The sequence below is a fragment of the Heteronotia binoei genome, chromosome 19 (genome assembly GCF_032191835.1).
Source record: "Heteronotia binoei isolate CCM8104 ecotype False Entrance Well chromosome 19, APGP_CSIRO_Hbin_v1, whole genome shotgun sequence".
NCBI classification, from domain to species: Eukaryota; Metazoa; Chordata; class Lepidosauria; order Squamata; family Gekkonidae; genus Heteronotia; species Heteronotia binoei.
Window position 1 is genome coordinate 29501020 of NC_083241.1, and position 17790 is coordinate 29518809.

The window sequence follows — 17790 nt, forward strand, 5'->3', positions numbered from 1 at the left end:
CCCATCCAGCCCAATATTCTGTGTCACACGGTGGCCAAAAAACCAGGTGTCATCAGGAGGTCCATCAGTGGGGCCAGGACACTAGAAACCCTCCCACTGTTGCCCCCCCTCCGCAGCACCAAGAATACAGAGCATCACTGCCCCAGACAGAGTGTAGCCGCTGATGGACCTCTGCTCCATATGTTTATCCAATCCTTTCTTGAAGCTGCTTACGCTTGTAGCTGCCACCACCTCCTGTGGCAATGAATTCCATGTGTTAATCACCCTTTTTGCAACTCCATTTGAACTCTTTGTTTCTGAATAGACCTGCAAAGGACCACTAGGAATGGGGGTGGGCTGTCAGTATATAATGGGTTCCCTGACATGGTGCCCAAAGTCATTTTTCCTGGCACCCCCCCCCCCCAAGTGTTTTTAGAAGTAGGTGAGGCCAGGTGTGCAGCAAACCTTCTGATTAGGCACTGGAGAGGACATCGTTTTGGTGTGGCTGCCAACACAGTGTCGGTTCTGTTCTTTCCCTCTCCCTCGTATTTCCAAGTGCATTTTTTAATATTGCCCCTCTTGTCCTCTGGACTTGAGCTTCCTCTGTGTATGCATATGTTTGACTTCACCTCCTGTGGTAGCCATTTTGCATTTGGAGCCACCACCCCGTGTCCCTGAATTCCAGATGTGCTCCCATAGGCTCAGAAAGATTGGGGATCCCTGGTATATAGTGTATTGTTGCCGTTCCGTGTTTCCATTTATTGGGCTGCCTGTCTCACTATTAACTCCGGGTGATGCCAGTTCGACTGGTTGCTTTAATATGCACCATCTAGTTTTGTTAACCTAGCTTTGCTGGCAAGCTGGTCTTTCCTTTTCTGCATGTTTTGTTCCTTCACTGTGTTGCTATTTTTGCTCAATGCCTTTGGGAGAGAAAGAGGTGTAGGGGAAAGAGTGTTCAGTTATAGCAGGGAGGATTTCTCATCTGGAGTGCTCCTTTTTCTTATCTTTTGCTCCTTTTCCATACCTTTTGCCTCCTGAATGCATCTCTCCATGGAAGGAAGTGTTCTCTGTGCTTTTTGATCTGATAAAGGGTGGGGAGAGGAATCCTAGTCTTTCCCCATAGATAGAAGGTCTCAGCTGCGTTGATTAAAACAGCTGAGTCACAAAGGGTGATGTCTGGCCCTCCGCCAGCTTTTAAGGAGTGGCTGTTCTCGGGCAGAGCAGAAGAATTGTGTCTGGTAGCAAAGAAGCCCTGGCTTCATTCTCCTCCTGGGAGGTCGCTCTCTGGATTAGGAAGCGTGCACGCAGGAGAGCTGCGAGTTCAAGTACTTGCACCCCTCCAAAACCTGTGCAAAGCCGTGGCTGTTCATTATTTCTTTTCAGGCTCACGCTGAGAAAAATCAGCTGTGTGTGTTCTCAGGGGCCTTTTTGCAGTGCTGTGCGATGCTGGTCCTGGAATCCAGATAATAGGCCAGTCTAAAATTGGCATCTAGCCTCACGCATACAAACTCCTCGGACCTTATTGCAAGAACTGTAGGACATTGTTGTGTTTTGTGCTGCAAGCATGTAGGCATGTAAACCTCAAGGATCATCCTCTGTGCCCTGTTAGTTGGTGCCTTATCGTCATCTCTGAACGAGCCAGATTTGTTAGCTATTCAGTTTCTACTAGCTCATAACAGTGGATCTCTTGAGACAGCCTGTCTGCTTTCACGTAGCTGATGTTCTTAGCCAGGGCTGTGGAAATAGAACAGTGGTGCTGCAGTAATGGGAGGGGAAAAGCTTCTTCTCAAGTTTCGAGCTGTCAGGCCTCTGTGATTAAACCATTAGGTTAAACCAGGGGTGGCCAAATTTGCTTAAAGTTAGAGCCACATAAAATAAATGTCAGATGTTTGAGAGCCACAAGACAAGAGCACTAGACGTTCAAGAACGGAAAGGAAGGGTGGTGAGAAAGGTGGAAAGAAAGCAAATGGGGGGAAGGAGAGGTGGAAAGAAAGCAACTGTAACTGTAAATGCGCAGGGGTGGCCAAACTTGCTTAATATAAGAGCCACATAGAATAAGCATCAGATGTTTGATAGCCGTAAGATGTGAACGTCGGATGTTTGAGAGCCACAAGACGAGGGAGGGAGGAAGATAAGATGGGGAAAGGGGAGGGAAGGAAGGAAAATAGATGAAAGGAGGGAGAGGTGGAAATAAAGTAACTTTAAATGTCTTCTTTAGGCTGTTGACTGGCTTGGCTTGGAGAAGTGATTTAAAGAGAGAAATGCCTTCTCCAAGCTGGCCAATGGGATGTTGGGGGCTTCAAGAGCCACACAGTATGTGTGAAAGAACCACATGTAGCTCCTGGGCATCGTTTGGCCACCCCCTGCCTTAGACCCTTTTCAGACTACCTTTGTATTCGATTTTAGTAACTGGTTCCTAATGGATGTTTCTCCTGTCATTTCAGACAGACCCGTTTTAGTAACTGGACGCTAGCGGGATTTATTTACCCATTCATACAAACACGCTTGCATTGGTTTAGCAAAGTGTAGTTGAGCTGCTTTTGAGGGAAACTGCTTTTCCCCCCATTTTCAACCCCTTCATTGCACTTCCAAATCACTGTGATGTACTGTTTAAGAAGTCCATAGTGCTTCCTACAGTATGAGGCTTATGGCTTCTTTGTTCCTCTGGTTTCAAAGTGGAAGCCGCCACAAGCCCCACATGCTTTCCTGAAAAGTGGGGAACAGGATTCAGAAGAGCCACAGGTGGCATGTCAAAGAGACACGAGTAGCTCCAAAGCCAATGAATATCACTGGTTTAACAATTTATTTTCAGGTTCCATTGGACGACAGCTAGTTTCCATGCATAGGAGTAGATGTGAAGCTAGTAGATTTTGTGATTGTAAGAAATTGGAGCTACTGACATCCTTCAATAAATAGCTAGATTTGAGTCCCGTGGCACCTTAGAGCCCAGCCAGATTTTTGGGGCATGAGCTTTCAAAAGTCAAAACTCCCTTCATCAGGTACCGTCAAAGATTTGACTGTCAAAAGCTCATACCTCTAAAATGCTTTCCTTTTGTTTTGCCATCAGAGCTTGACTTGAGATGGCTGGACAGCATGACTGATGTAACTAACACAAATTTGAGCAGACATCGGAGGATGGTGGAAGACAGGAGGGCCTGGCATGACTTGGTCCATGGGGTCACAAAGAGTCAGACTTGACTGTGCGACCAAACAACAGCAACAGAGCTTGACTTATGGTGATCATGTAGGGCAGGTGTGACCAAACTGCAGCTCGGGAGCCACATGTGGCTCTTACACCCACGTGTGGCTCTTGAAACCCCTACCCCACCCCATTGGCTAGTTTGGAGAAGGCATTTGTCTCTTTAAATCACTTTGCCAAGCCAGCAGCTTGGAGAAAGCTTTTAAAGTTGCTTTCTTTCCACCTCTCTTTCCCCCCAAATCTATTTTCCTTCCTTCCAGTTTGGTGTAGTGGTTAGGTGCGTGGACTCTTATCTGGGAGAACCGGGTTTGATTCCCCAGTCCTCCGCTTGCACCTGCTGGAATGGCCTTGGGTCAGCCATAGCTCTCACAGAGTTGTTCTTGAAAGGGCAGCTGCTGTAAAAGCTCTCTCAGCCCCACCTAACTCATAGGGTGTCTGTTGGGGGGGGGGAGTAGAGGAGATTGTGACCACTCTGAGACTCTGAGTATAGGGTGGAAATAAATCCAATATCTCCTTCCTCCCTTCCCCTCCCATCCGCTGTCAAACATCTGATGTTTTTTCTATGCGGCTCTTATGTTAAGCAAGCTTGGCCACCCCTGCTGTAGGATTTTCAAGGCAAGCGAGTTCAAAGGTGGCTTGCCATTGCCTGCCTCTACAGAGCGACTCTGGACTCCCAAGGAAGTCCTTGGGGACTTCCTCCCATCCAAATACTAACCAAAGCTGATTAGCTTCCGCAATCTGATGAGATTGGGCTAGTCTGGGCCATTCAGATTAGAGCATCCACAAAGGTGCTGCTAGACTTCAGTCTACCTCTTCTACTTCAGATCAACAAAGCTACTCTCTGGAACAGTCTTCGATAAATATTAGCTGGTTTCTGTGACCAGTTGGCACTCTGTTTAAAGAGACGAGCTCCCTTCTTTGGAGTCTGCCCAAAGCTCTTTATTTTGGCGTAGCAGCTCTCCAGGATCACTGGTGAAGGTTTTCCTCAGCCCTTCTTCTAGAGGTTGTAACTGGGACCTGCATAAGAGATGTGAATTCTGCCTCTGAATCCTTCACCTGTTTGTGCCTTAGATTTGCAGAAGAAGAAGGAGATATTGGATTTCTATCCCACCCTTCACTCCAAAGAGTCTCAGAGCAGCTCACAATCTTCTTTACCTTCCACCCCCACAACAGACACCATGTGAGGTGCGTGGGGCTGGAGAGGGCTCTCACAGCAGCTGCCCTTTCAAGGACAACCTATGCCAGACCTATGGCTGACCCAAGGCCATTCCAGCAGGTGCAAGTGGAGGAGTGGGGAATCAAACCCGGTTCTCCCAGATAAGAGTCCCACACTTAACCACTACACCAAACTGGCTCTCCACATGCAGAGCAGGTGGATGCAAAGAATTCACTTGGGTCTCTTAATTTCTATTGTTTTTTCTTCTCTCTTGCTTCCTTTGCATCTTTACTTTACTTTCTAGGGATCCCTGTTAAGAGCTTTGTTAGCTCTTTGATGTTAATAGTCAAATGTTGTTTTTTGTTTCTAGTTTCAAAGGAGGATGAAAGGGCGAGTTGGGAGAATCCAGCTCCTTCAGGAAGCTGATTTATAAAAAGCAAAATAATTGAGGCTCAGATGAAATGTGGATTGCAGATTAGACAGAGCCTTAACCTCAGGGAGGTTAAATAGGTAGAAAGAAGGTGATGGTAAAAAGGGAAGAAAATGTAGCTTTAAGAAATAGAGGTCATGCCCAAATGGATGGTGGTGATGGAAAGTGCTGTAAAGCCAAATTATGGGTGACCCTGTAGGGTTTTCAAGGCAAGAAATATTCAGGGGTGCTTTGCCTGCCTCTTATCAGCAGCGTGGACATTGCAGGCCTTCTCATACGCCCCCGTGTGCTGCTGTCTGCTCGTACCCTCTGCCCACCCACTCAGCTTTCTCTCGGCCGTTTCTCCTCAGGGAAATGAGCCCAGGTCCATAAGAACATAAGAGAAGCCATGTTAGATCAGGCCAATGGCCCATCCAGTTCAACACTCTGTATCCCACCGTGGCCAAAGAACCCAGGTGCCATCAGGAGGTTCATGAGTGGGGCCAGGACACTAGAAGCCCTCCCACTGTTGCCCCCCCCCCCAAGCACCAAGAATACAGAGCATCACTGCCCCAGACAGAGTTCCATCAATACCCTGTGTCTAATAGCTACTGATGGACCTCTGCTCCAGAAGTTTATCCAATCCCCTCTTGAAGCTATCTGTGCTTGCAGCTACCACCACCTCCTGTGGCAGTGAATTCCGTGTGTTAATCACCCTTTAAACCCTTTAATAAACCACCACCACCTCTGGGCTCAGCAAGCAGCCTTTTGAGTACCTCCATGGGGCTAGCCACTAGGCTGTGCTGCAGGACTGTTCCCCAGCCAGGGGGAGGCCCCCTCCCAGTTGGCTCACTGTTGAGGCTCTTGAAGGCACAACGGTGTGGCTGCCCATCTGCCAGCAGCTCTGCAACAGCCCCCCCTCCCCGAACGTGATTAGCTCGTCCGCCATCTTGGATGGCACACCTGGCACCTACACAGCCACTGCCACAGCCTGCCAGCTGGAAAAGAGAAGGGAGCCCATTAAGTAGAGAACTGGACTCGGGGCCAAAGCAGCAGCAGCCCTGCTGAGAAAGCAGTGGTGGCAGTAAATAGTGAGGCCAGGTTGTTTACAAATGGGCAAGGGTGGAGGGGCTGGACCCCTGTGGGCCCCACCGTAGCCACAGGCCTAGTTAAATTTGTGGAAAGATTAAAGTAGGGAAAATGTGGAAGACCCTTACTGTGAGTTAAGCCTCCATGTTTCCAGTGAAGGCATGGTATTGCTTTATCACTCCTTCAGTTGTTAGAATGTCAAAATTGGATATCGTGTGCTTGGGGTTGTCGTAAAAACTGTTTCAGAGATTCTAATCTGGTCTTGAGAAGAGGTACAGAATGGTACCTGAGTACACATGAAGCTTCCTTAGGCTGAGGCACATCTTTGATCTGGCAGTATCAATATTATCTACGCCAGGGTCCCCAACACAGTGACACTGTTCTTGGTGCCTATCATTTTCAGAAAGTGGGCGGGCTCTTCCCAGCCAGGCTTCTGATTGACCAGTGGGGATGGGATTGACTGTGTGGATTTAAGTGTCATTTTGGCAGCTGTTGCCACCACAGGGCTGGTTTTTTTTCCCTGCCACTCCTCTTCCCCAATGTATTGTTTCAATGACTCCTCGCAGTTAGGCTTCCTCTGTGTGTAGGGTGGGGGGGGGGCAGCTGTGGCAGCCATTTTGTTGTTGCTCCCAGAGGGATGCCTTCTTGGGATGTGTCTGACTTGACTGTGAGTCACTGTTGTCATTCCCTTCCCACCACCAGGTTTCTCTGACGAAATGTCCAGTGGGAGGAAGATAAGGGAATTTGAGTTATCTCCAGTAAGACTGAATTCCTTTATTCAGAAAAGCTACTTTGGATGAGGGGAAGAGTTGCAAGCAGAGCTTTAACACCCTAATAAAGATGCTGAGTTGATGCTAAACTTGGATGTTGCACAGTAATCGATCCCTGAGGATCTTCAGAACAAGAGCTGCTGCCACCTGTGTACTGGGTGAGCCATATAAATCTCCCCAGAGTTCGCTGTTGTGCTTGCTGTAACTGTCCTAAGAGGCGCCAGGAAGTCAACAGCCAGGAGGGTGTTTTTTTTTTTTTTTAAATGAAAGTCTCTCTGGATTTCTGTGCTCAGGAAACCTAAATTAGCCATCACTACTTGTTGTCCTGAAATCACGATCAGATTGTGAAATTGCTGTGTTAAGGGGCTGTTGTATGACCCGGTAGCCACAAGCCTGCTGTTATGTTGTGTTGCCCTCACCAGATACAGCATGCAGTGGGTTTAGCAGCCTTACAGTAGCATAAGGGTAAAGGTAGTCCCTTGTGCAAGCACCAGTCGTTTTCGACTCTGGGGTGACGTTGTTTTCACGGCAGACTTTTTACGGGGTGGTTTGCCATTGCCTTCCCCAGTCATCTACGCTTCCCCCCTCAGCAAACTGGGTACTCATTTTACCGACCTCGGAAGGATGGAAGGCTGAGTCAACCTGGAGCCGCTACCTGAACCAGCTTCCACTGGGATCGAACTCAGGTCATAAGCAGAGGCCTCCAACTGCAGTACTGCAGCTTTACCACTCAGAGAACTCTCATTAAAGCACAGGTGGCATACGTTGTCTTTGAACGTGTGTGTTTTTGAGTTTTTGTGAAACTTTGCATGTAGACTTGCTGGGTGGGCAAAATGAGGAGTGTGTGATGGCCAGGGCTCAGTGACCATATAATCTTGGTGTATTCAGAAACTCCAGTTCCTAAACATCGGTGGTAGAAGGTACCATCCAATCGCAGCCAACTTATGACAACCCTATAAGGCAGGGGTGGCCAACAGTAGCTCTCCAGATGTTTTTTTTTTGCCTACAACTCCCATCAGCCCCAGCCATTGGCCATGCTGGCTGGGGCTGATGGGAGTTGTAGGCAAAAAAACATCTGGAGAGCTACCGTTGGCCACCCCTGCTATAAGGTTTTCAAGGCAAGAGACTAATGGAGGTGTTGGCCATTGCCTGCCCAAATGAGTAGTTGTCAATGTTCCCTCTAAGCTGCAGAGTTTTGTGAGCAGAAATTCTACTTTGTGAGCTACTGGTTTTAAAGTCGTGAGCTACTGGCATGAAAGTTGTGAGCTGTTGCATAAATTAATGTGCTCTGGGGGCATTTTTCCTGAGCTAAGGCAAAAATGTGTGAGCTGGAGGCTAAAAACCTGTGAGCTAGCTCACTCTAACTTAGCTTAGATGGAACACTGATAGTGGTGGGTGGAAGTGCCGTCAGGTTGCAGCCGACTTACAGTGACCTCCATAGGGCTTTCAAGGCAAGAGATGTGCAGTGGTAGTTTGCAGTTTCCTGCCTCTGCAGAGCAACCCTGGGCTTCCTTGACTATCTCCCATCCAAGTACTAACCAGAGCTAACCCTCCTAAACATTACAGTGGCTTGAGGCCATTGCATGTTTCCAAGAACATCTTTGAGCTCATGAGAGCTAGCAACAAGAGGTGACATTCATGAGGCTTTGCAGGTCTTTACCAACTTGTCTCCTCTTTTGGTTAACTAGCTGTTACCCAGCTGTAAAGCCTCTAGGCCGGAGTGTCAAACATGTGGTCTGGGAGCTCTTGTCAGGCCCCCAAGCCGCTGGCTGTCATCTGCTTCCTTCTTCCTTTCTCTTGCTTCCTTCTGCATCACAGCTTGCTTTGCCAGGCTTGCTGAATCGCTCAGGAACTACAGAGCAAAGCCTCCATTTTCTCCACTGGCTGAGGCTCCTCCTTTGGTAAACAGGTGGAAGGGATAGCTTGCTTTGGCAAGCTCTCTCAATCGCACAGCAGAGCTACTGAGCCAAGCCTCTCTTCCTTCTGTTGGCTGAGGCTCTTCTCCCTCCAGGTCCCCTGGGAAGGATGGAAAGAGCCAGAGCTTCCTTTGCCCAGCTCCCTGGCTTGCATGGGGATAGATAGATACAAAGAGAGCACCATTAAGACCAAAAAGTGCTAATGTTTTAAGCATGTTTTATTTTAAGTTTTTAAAAACTCTTTAATTGTGTTTGTCTGTGTCCTTTATAAAGTTGCTATCTCCGCTCCCTGGTATTGCATCTTACGACACACACAGCCTGGCCTGACGAAATCTCATCTATGTCAGATTTGGCCCTCATAACAAATGAGTTTGACACCTCTGCTCAAGGCTTTTCGCACAAGGAAGCTTTTGTTTGTCTCTGTTCGTAAAGGGAAATGCCCGGATCTTGGCAGCCTGCTTGCTTTTTCAAAACAAAACTCTGCAGGGCTTTAGCTGGAACAGGGAATCTTCAGTAGGTGGTTGGTGGCTGGCCAGGCACTGCTGTGTGAGCGCAGAGAGTGTTGTAGGTGTGGGAGGGAAAAGAGAACGTGTGAGATCTGCTTTGGAAGAACTGCCTCTTTTGAAAAGAGGGTCTGCCCTTTGTCCCTTCTTGCCTTCGAGCTCAAAATGCTACAGAAGATGGCTGTGCTTGTTTAACTGTAACTGCCTCTGCTGGGCACTTGCTTCAGAATAGCCCCATGTTGACAGAATGACGAAGAAATGGAGAGGTATTGGTATGCTTTCAAGATGGACATGTGAGGGATTCCTATACTGCTTGATGTCTGCACTTAGTTCCTGGGCAGTGGGCATTCCTCACTTCTGTCTGTAGCTTTGTAGCAATGGCTTCAAGTGAATCGGTGTAGCTCGGGTGGCCAAACTGCGGCTCGTGAGCCACATGTGCCTCTTTCACACACATTGTGTGGCTCTATAAGCTCCCTGTCAGCGATCTTGGGGAAAGCATTTTTAAATCTCTTCTCCAAGCCAAGCCATTTAAAATTAAAGTTGCTTTCTTTCCACTTCTCTCTCCCCATCTATTTGCCTTCCTTCCTTCCTTCCCTCAAACATCTGTCATTCATGTCTTGTGGCTCTCAAACACCTGACATTTATTATATGTGGCTGTTATGTTAAGCAAGTTTGGTCGCCCCTGGTATAGCTGGTTATCTAGTTACTATAGTGGTTTCCACTTGTGGGCCAGGAGCCTTACCTACAAAGCTACTCTTATCATTTATGGGTGGGGGGGGGGCTTCCTCTTTTGGAAGGACTTGATGCTTCTGTACGTGTGCAGAATACAAAGGTGCTGGTCCTCTTTCTGCACATACGCGTTTTGACGAGCAGAGGTTTGGCAAGGTGACTCATTTTTAGAGAGACAGATAAGTCCAGAGAGACTTTTCCTATGGAAACTCTTCCTTGCCTTTGCTCTCTCTTGCCTAACCTGGCTGCTCCTATCAGCCAGTCTTCCACTGCTCCATGCTTACCTGTGGCATAGAGTCTCTCTCCTTGCTGGTGAGGTCATTATGTTGGCTCCTCCTCTTCCTGTCCCGTGCCTCGAGATGCAACTTCCTGTCGTGCTTGCAGTGGGGATGGTTCTTGCACTGCCACTTGGTGGGTGTGACAAGTAGATCCAAGGTCCAGAGGAATTTGAAGTCATTTGATCTACACTTTCCGGGATAGGCCTTGAAGAAGAAGAATTGCAGACTTATACCCCACCCTTCTCTCTGAATCAGAGACTCAGAGCGGCTCACAATCTCCTATATCTTCTCCCCCCACAACAGACACCCTGTGAGGTGGGTGGGGCTGAGAGGGCAATCCCAGAAGCTGCCCTTTCAAGGACAGGTCTGTGAGAGCTATAGCTGGCCCAAGGCCATTCCAGCAACTGCAAGTGGAGGAGTGGGGAAACAAACCCGATTCTCCCAGATAAGAGTCCACACACTTAACCACTACACCAAACGGGCTCTTTTGAGCATGCGTTGTGCCTGTGCAGCAGTTCTGTCTCCTGATGCACTTCAAAACACAGGTGGTGGGTTGCCATGCGCAGTGACAGACCAGCACAATGGGGAGACCAATAAAACTGTGTATTTCTCAGCATCGTTTCTATCCATGCAAGTTGAATGTCAGTGTGCCTGTCTTGGAATAATTCAGCACGGCTAGCTCAATTTTATGTATGATGAAGACACAGTAGTACTATTTTCAGGCTTGCTGAGTGGGAGAGTGCTTATCATCTGCATTCCAGGCCTGCGCAGGTCTATCCCTAATCTGAGAGCATGGGTGCATTGTCTGGTTAAAGGGAACCGTGGCTGACACATCAGATGCACATGAATCATTCTTTTTGTCTTGCTTTTCAGTCCTTAACATGCTTAGCAATCCTCTGGGGAAGTCCCCCTTGGGTTTCTTGCCTCTGGATCACATCAGCTCCGAGCTGACAGACAATCTTTCGACCCCAACTCTGAGGAACACCCGCCTGGACAGCAGCCGCTCACTCCTCTATTCGCGCTCCAGCAGCCCTTCAGACTCTGACACCAGTGGATTCAGCTCAGGCTCTGACCACCTTTCAGAGTTAATTGTAAGTTTGGAAGCAATGCAAAGGATTTGACTCTGCAGTTGTGTGCTTTCTCTCTTTTTTAAAAAAAGAAATGCTGTAAACCAATTCTATGAATGAGTGCCAGATTACACACTATAACTCTACATCAGAAAATACAGGACTTTTTTTGTTGCAGGAACTCCTTTGCATATAAGGCCACACCCCCTAAGTACTGGAGCTTACAGTAGGCCCTGTAGTAAGAGCCCTGTAAGATCTTGGAGGATTGGCTACATCAGGGGTGTGTAGCGTAATAGGCAAAGGAGTTCCTGCTACCAAAAAACAACCCTCAGAGGATAGTTAGTTATGTTGGTCCGAAGCAATAGAACAAAGATTGAGTCCAGTGGCACTTTTGAGACCAATCAAGTTTTATTCAAGCTTTCGTGTGCACACACTCCCTCGGATACAATGAAATGGAATCTACCAGTTTTTACATAAAAGGTAGAGAGTTCCTTATGTTGTATGCCAGTTTGCTTCATTATGTTGCATGCCCATTTGCTGTTCAACCTCTGCTTATATGTGTGGAGTGGTAAATTCCATTTCATTGTATCTGACAAGGAAAGCTTACACCTTAAATAGACCCTGTAAGCTCTTGGAGAATTGGCTACATCGGGGGTGGAGCCTAATATGCAAATGAACTGCGGGGGTGGGGAGATCTGATCTGGCCCAATCTTAAAATCCAAAAGCATAAAACTGCATACTGAACAAAAAATCTGGCAACTATTAAATTTTAGCCCTCCCTTGCAAAAATTCCAGTAGCTGCTCTCTTCGGTAAGAGTTCCTGATACTGAAACTATTATTTTATTTTGATCATCGTTGCCACTGATTTACAGCAACCTCACAGGGTTTTCAAGGCAAGAGACATTCAGAGGTGGTTTGCCATTGCCTGCCTCTGCATCTTGACCCTAGAGTTCTTCGGCCGTCTCCTATCCAAGTGCTAACCAGGGCAGACCCTGCTGAGCTTCCAAAGGTCCTGTCAGGAACATGTATTGGACCGAAGTGGTGATGGTTCATGAGCATATTTAGGTTGCATTCATCTACATGAACCTGACAGTTGTCATGTGCAGCTAATAGGGCAGCTTTTGCTTGACTTGGCAGTGGTCATTTGGAATTTCACTTGACTTTTGAAAAATAGATGGACTGTCATTGTTTTGGGATAGAAAAAGGAATTTGGGCTTTTTTTCTTCTTTAGAGTCTGATCTTGCTCAGGGCTTTTTTCTTTTTTTCCCCCTGCTGGAGCATACATGAGTGGAGCTCTGTCTGGACTGGCCAAGGCTCTGGCTGATCTGACCCAGCATGCGGCAGCCGCGTGCTCCCAGGCCAGGCAGTGTGACCTAATATGCAAATGAGCTCCTGCTGGGTTTTTTCCTACAAAAAAAGCACTAATCCTGCTTAAAAGCTTTTCTGCAGTCATGAAGGCTGGAAGCATACCATAAATGAGAACAGTGATTCCCCCCCCACCACCACCCAAAAAAAAAAAATGCTAGCTGGAAGATTGTGCACCCTTGTTTAAAACATAGGTTTGGAGCATCAGCTAGGTAATCCAGTAATACCCATTTGTGCTGAAACAGACTTTCCTAACTCCCTAATAATTATGTATATTAAGCTATGGAAGTTCCACAAGATTAGATTCCGTTACTTTGGGCACAGCGGGGTTCCATCAGAAAAGTCCGTGTTTGGAGAAATAGCTCAAATACCTGTTAAACTAGTTGAGTAAGGTTAAAGTCAGGAACTGTGGCATGCACTCATTGCCGCAAGCTGTATTTTTTTTTTAAATTAACAATTCATTGTATTTTCACAACATAAATATAACAGTGGCTCAGTAGTAGAGCATCTGTTTAGTAAGCAGAAGGTCCCAGGTTCAGTCCTTGGCATCTCCAACTATAAAAGGGTCCAGGCAAATAGGCGTGAAAAACCTCAGCTTGAGACCCGCTGCCAGTCTGAGTAGACAATACTGACTTTGATGGACCCTAGGGTCTGATTCAGTACAAGGCAGCTTCTTGATCTTCATCGTGGTCTCTGTGCAGTCCCACACATGGGTCTTGCTGCAGGCAACGGATCCATACCTCGGAGTCTCCAATAGCTCGCCTAGAGCGTTTTTGGCACGCTTTATGTTCACCCTGGGGAGCAGGCATCGACTGCACATGCCTGGAGCGAGCGGGAGGCGCCATTCCCACTCAGTTTCTTCCTTTCCGCCGCCCGGACAACACCTACCTTGCTGCGTTCCTCTCTCCTCAGCTCATCTCCTTTTTCTCTTACTTTACTTCTATCATTTTTCATCCTTATAAAAAAAATTTTAAAAGCCCTTGTTTCTGCGCTTTCCTTTCCCTATTTTTCTCCCCTCCCTTGTTCAGAGCGTATGGAAGGGAAAATTACTTTCAAAAAATGTCGGAGGTGTGGATCTAAAATCCCTACTTCAGACGGACATTCGTACTGTCTTTTCTGCTTGGGTGAAACTCAACAGGTAGATACTTGCCCTCATTGCGCCAGCTTCGGTAAACAGGCGCGAAAAAACCGAGCGGCCAGACTTCAAAGTTTCCTGCTCGAAAAATCTCTTCAGGCTATGCCCAGCTTTGATTCGCCGCCTCCCCCACACCGAGCAGGAGATTTGGCTGCGTCGGCTGCTTCTCAACTTCACAAGAAGCATAAGTCCGACAAGAGACCATTCAAGCACTCCCAACACCGGCCACAAGGCTTTGAAGAAGTCTCACCATACCAATTCGTCCGCCTCGGCCCCGAAGAAATCCCGCGATCTGACAAGGTCGACTCCGACGACTTCCCCGAGGGCCACCACTTTGACCGCTATAGCGACATCGATGGCGTCAGTTTCCACACACTCTGTTCCGATCCAACCTCTTGTTCCACCAGAGCTTTTGGTGCCCTCTGACGTCATCTCCAATATGCCTCATCTCACTCCTCACTCCCCAGCTGCAGTTGAGGTTATACCAGTTCGATCTCGCTCGCCCTCAGTCCATAGCGTGGTGCCATTCAACATCCTTGAACCCTACCCCCGTTCGGATCCGACTTTCTCTCAGGAGCATCCCCGGTCTTTGCTACAGGCTGGATCCTTTTGAGACATCAGAGTTTCTTCTCTCTACAGAGAGTTGTCGACACAGGTTTCCACCCAGCATGTCCGATCCTGCTCACCGGTTCGACGTTGTGATTTCCGTTCACACTCTCCAGTCTACCGTGAATACCAGGACTATTACCAGAGGGGTCGATATGAATATTCCTCACTCTCCAGATCACCATCTCCCAGACATCGCCAGGTGTACCATCGCTACTCCTGTTCCCCCTCGAATGAGGGTTTCCATTGCTCTTGGTACCGTGAATTTGAGGTCGAATCCCACAGCCGTAATGTATCAACACCTCGAATCCGTGACTTCGAATCTCTTCGGTACTGTGAGCCTTCTCAAACCTGAGACCCGAAGTATCTCTCTTCTTGAGACTGTGAAGCGCCCTTCGAGTCCGTGAACTTCCTCGGTACCGAAAATCTTTTATACCCCACACTGCTTCCGCCACCATATCTGCTGCTCCGGCCACGACTTCTACATTGGCCATGACTTCGACTGCCTTACAAGAAAAGTCTAAATTTTCCGAGGAACGTGCATCCACATCTGCACCTACCAAGCCTCTGATCTCTCCTGCAACAGAGGAATCCCAATCCGAAGGGGACAGCTCAGGCTCTTCTGACTCCGAAGATCCTCCTGGCTCTCCTGCCTCGGATTCCACGCAGCCAGCCCGTCTTTCTCCATCGGACGGTTCGAAGGCCTACTTTAACCCGATTACTTCCATGGCTGAAGCCTTGAATGTTACTCTTTCTTCCGACTCACCTAAGGTTTCTGACATAGTCCACAATCTGGTTCAGGCGGATTTCCCAGCGGGGTCTCTCCTACCTATGTTGCCAGTGCACTTGGAACGTCTGTGTGAGGCCGGGGACAAACCTGCTTCGATTCCACCTACTTCGAAGCGCTTTGACTCCCTGTACAGAGTACATGCTCCTGATTCTAAATTTTTAGCCTCCCATCCTGCTCCAAACTCCATAATCGTGCACTCAGCGACTAAAGCCAAACCATCCAGGCACCCTACTTCTCTTGATCATGAGGGCCGGAAGTTGGACACCTTGGCTCGCAAGATTTACAACCATGCCTCTACTAATTCCAAGCTTAATAATTACTTGGCTTATTTTGCGGCATATACATTTAATCTCACCAACCAGTTTACTCCTCTTATTCCTTCTCTGCCTGAGACTTCTCAGAGAGCGGCATCTAATTTAGTCTCTGAGCTATTACGAGTTTCGAAACAGCAGAGTAACACCATCAGACATGCCGTTTCCTGCTCATCTAGAGTGTTCGCTTCATCGGTGGCATTGCGTCGACACACCTGGCTGAGGTCAACCAACCTGTAACCCGATATGAAACAAAAAATCAAAGACCTACCTTTTGATGGTGTTGGCCTCTTTCATGCATCCACTGATGAAGTCCTCACTTCGGTAGATGACGGCCGCAAGAGGGCGAAGCGCCTTGGAGTCTCTCAGCCAGCCTCTCAGCAGTTCAATCGACCTAAGCCCTGGAGACCATCTTTTCAGAGGCATCAACGCTCTCCTAAGCAATCCGATTACTGGAAGAAGAAGAAGAAGAAGAAGAACATATTGGATTTATATCCCGCCCTCCACTCCGAAGAGTCTCAGAGCGGCTCACAATCTCCTTTACCTTCCTCCCCCACAACAAACACCCTGTGAGGTGGGTGGGGCTGGAGAGGGCTCTCACAGCTGCTGCCCTTTCAAGGACAACCTCTGCCAGAGCTATGGCTGACCCAAGGCCATTCCAGCAGGTGCAAGTGGAGGAGTGGGGAATCAAACCCGGTTCTCCCAGATAAGAGTCTGCACACTTAACCACTACACCAAACTGGCTCTCCACTGGGGAACCCCCCCCCCCAACAAAAGCAATCCTTCCAACAGAGGCCACGCTCTCAGCAGACAAGTCTTCTCAGCCAGCCAAGCAGTCTCTTTGACTCCCCTCTGCATCTCACTCAACAGCTGAATCCCTGCTATCAAACATGTCTTCTCCCGTTCTATCCAACCTGGAGCTCAATCACCACGGACTCTTGGGTGCTCACCATAATCCGCCTAGGTTACACAATCGAGTTCGTTTTGCCACCTCACCACCACTACTTCACTGTTACTCCACCCTCCCCTCATCTCAAACAAGAGATTCTGGACTTGCTCAAAAAAAATGCCATAGAACCTGTTCCTCCTCACCATCGGGGGACAGGTTTCTACTCACGATATTTCCTGGTGCCCAAGAGGGATGAGGGCAAGTGACCCATTCTGGATCTCAGGAGACTAAACAAGCGGATAGTCTACAAGAAATTCAGAATGATCTCCATCCAATCCATCCTTCCCCTAATTCCGCAGGATTCCTGGATGGCATCCCTGGATCTTCAGGACGCTTATTTCCATGTGACCATCAGACCTCAGCACTGCAAATATCTTTGCTTTGCCATGGGAGAACATCACTTCCAGTATAGATCCCTCCCTTTCGGGCTGTCCACCGCCCCCCGAGTGTTTATGAAGTGCATGGCAGTAGTCGCAGCTGCTCTGCGTCTTCGCAACATTCCAGTGTTTCCGTACATAGACGGCTGGTTACTCATTGCTCCCACAGCACATCAACTGGCGAAGAATCTCAAAACAACACTCTCTCTTCTCGCCTCCCTGAGCCTGTGTGTGAATGCTACCAAATCTCACCTCACCCCAACTCAGGACCTACAGTTCATAGGTGCTCGTCTCTGCACATCTCCTCATCTAGTTTTTCTTCCCAGGGATCGTGCCCACACCATCCTGTCCCTGGCCCAGGAGGTCATACGTACCCCAATGCAACCTGCAATCACCATCCAATGTCTTCTGGGCCTCATGGCCACAACAACCTCGGTTCTTCGATTCTCAAGGCTGCGCATGCGACATCTCCAGCTTTGGTTTGTTCATGCCTACCATCCACACGTACAACCACAGAATACCGTCCTCACTGTACCTCAGAGGGTTTGGCTCTCCCTTGTTTGGTAGACAGTACCAGACAATTTACTTTGCGGAATGCCCTTTGTTCTTCCTCTTCCGTCTGTCATCGTGACTACAGATGCCTCCAAGTGGGGGTGGGGAGCCCACTCAGAGGACAAGACTGTCAGGGGTCTGTGGACTGGCCCCGAGAGGGCCATGCACATAAACTGCCTAGAACTCATAGCTGTTCACAGGGCTCTTCAACCGTTCCTTCCATCTGTAATCAACCGACATGTCCGGATCGCAACCAACAATATGGCCACAGTTTTGTATGTGAACAAGCAGGGCGGTACCAGATCTATCCATCTGTGCCTCATAGCCATACTTCTTCGGGAATGGTGTATCAAAAACAGCATCTACCTGACTGCCATTCATCTTCCAGGGATAGAGAATGTCCTGGCCGATTCTCTCAGCAGGATTCGCAGAGACAACCACGAATGGTCCCTCAATCCACATTACTTGCATCGCATCTTTGCATGCTTCAGGACTCCAAAAGTAGATGTTTTTGCTACGAAGGACAACTCGAAATGCCCTCTCTTTTATACAGGAGAGGCAACAATGCTTTCCTCCACAGCTGCAGGGGTCCTCTTCATTATCTTTTTCC

The 17790-nt window shown here is 48.3% G+C and overlaps 1 protein-coding gene across 3 annotated transcripts in view; it reads left to right on the forward strand.

The window, feature by feature from the left end:
* CPEB1 (cytoplasmic polyadenylation element binding protein 1) overlaps nucleotides 1–17790 on the forward strand; it is an 88270-nt gene that overhangs the window by 45271 nt on the left and 25209 nt on the right. For all 3 annotated transcript variants that reach the window (XM_060260283.1, XM_060260284.1, XM_060260285.1), the window contains one exon: nucleotides 10902–11119. In XM_060260283.1, coding sequence (XP_060116266.1) covers nucleotides 10902–11119 — 218 coding nt within the window. The remainder of the gene's footprint in view (nucleotides 1–10901; nucleotides 11120–17790) is intronic.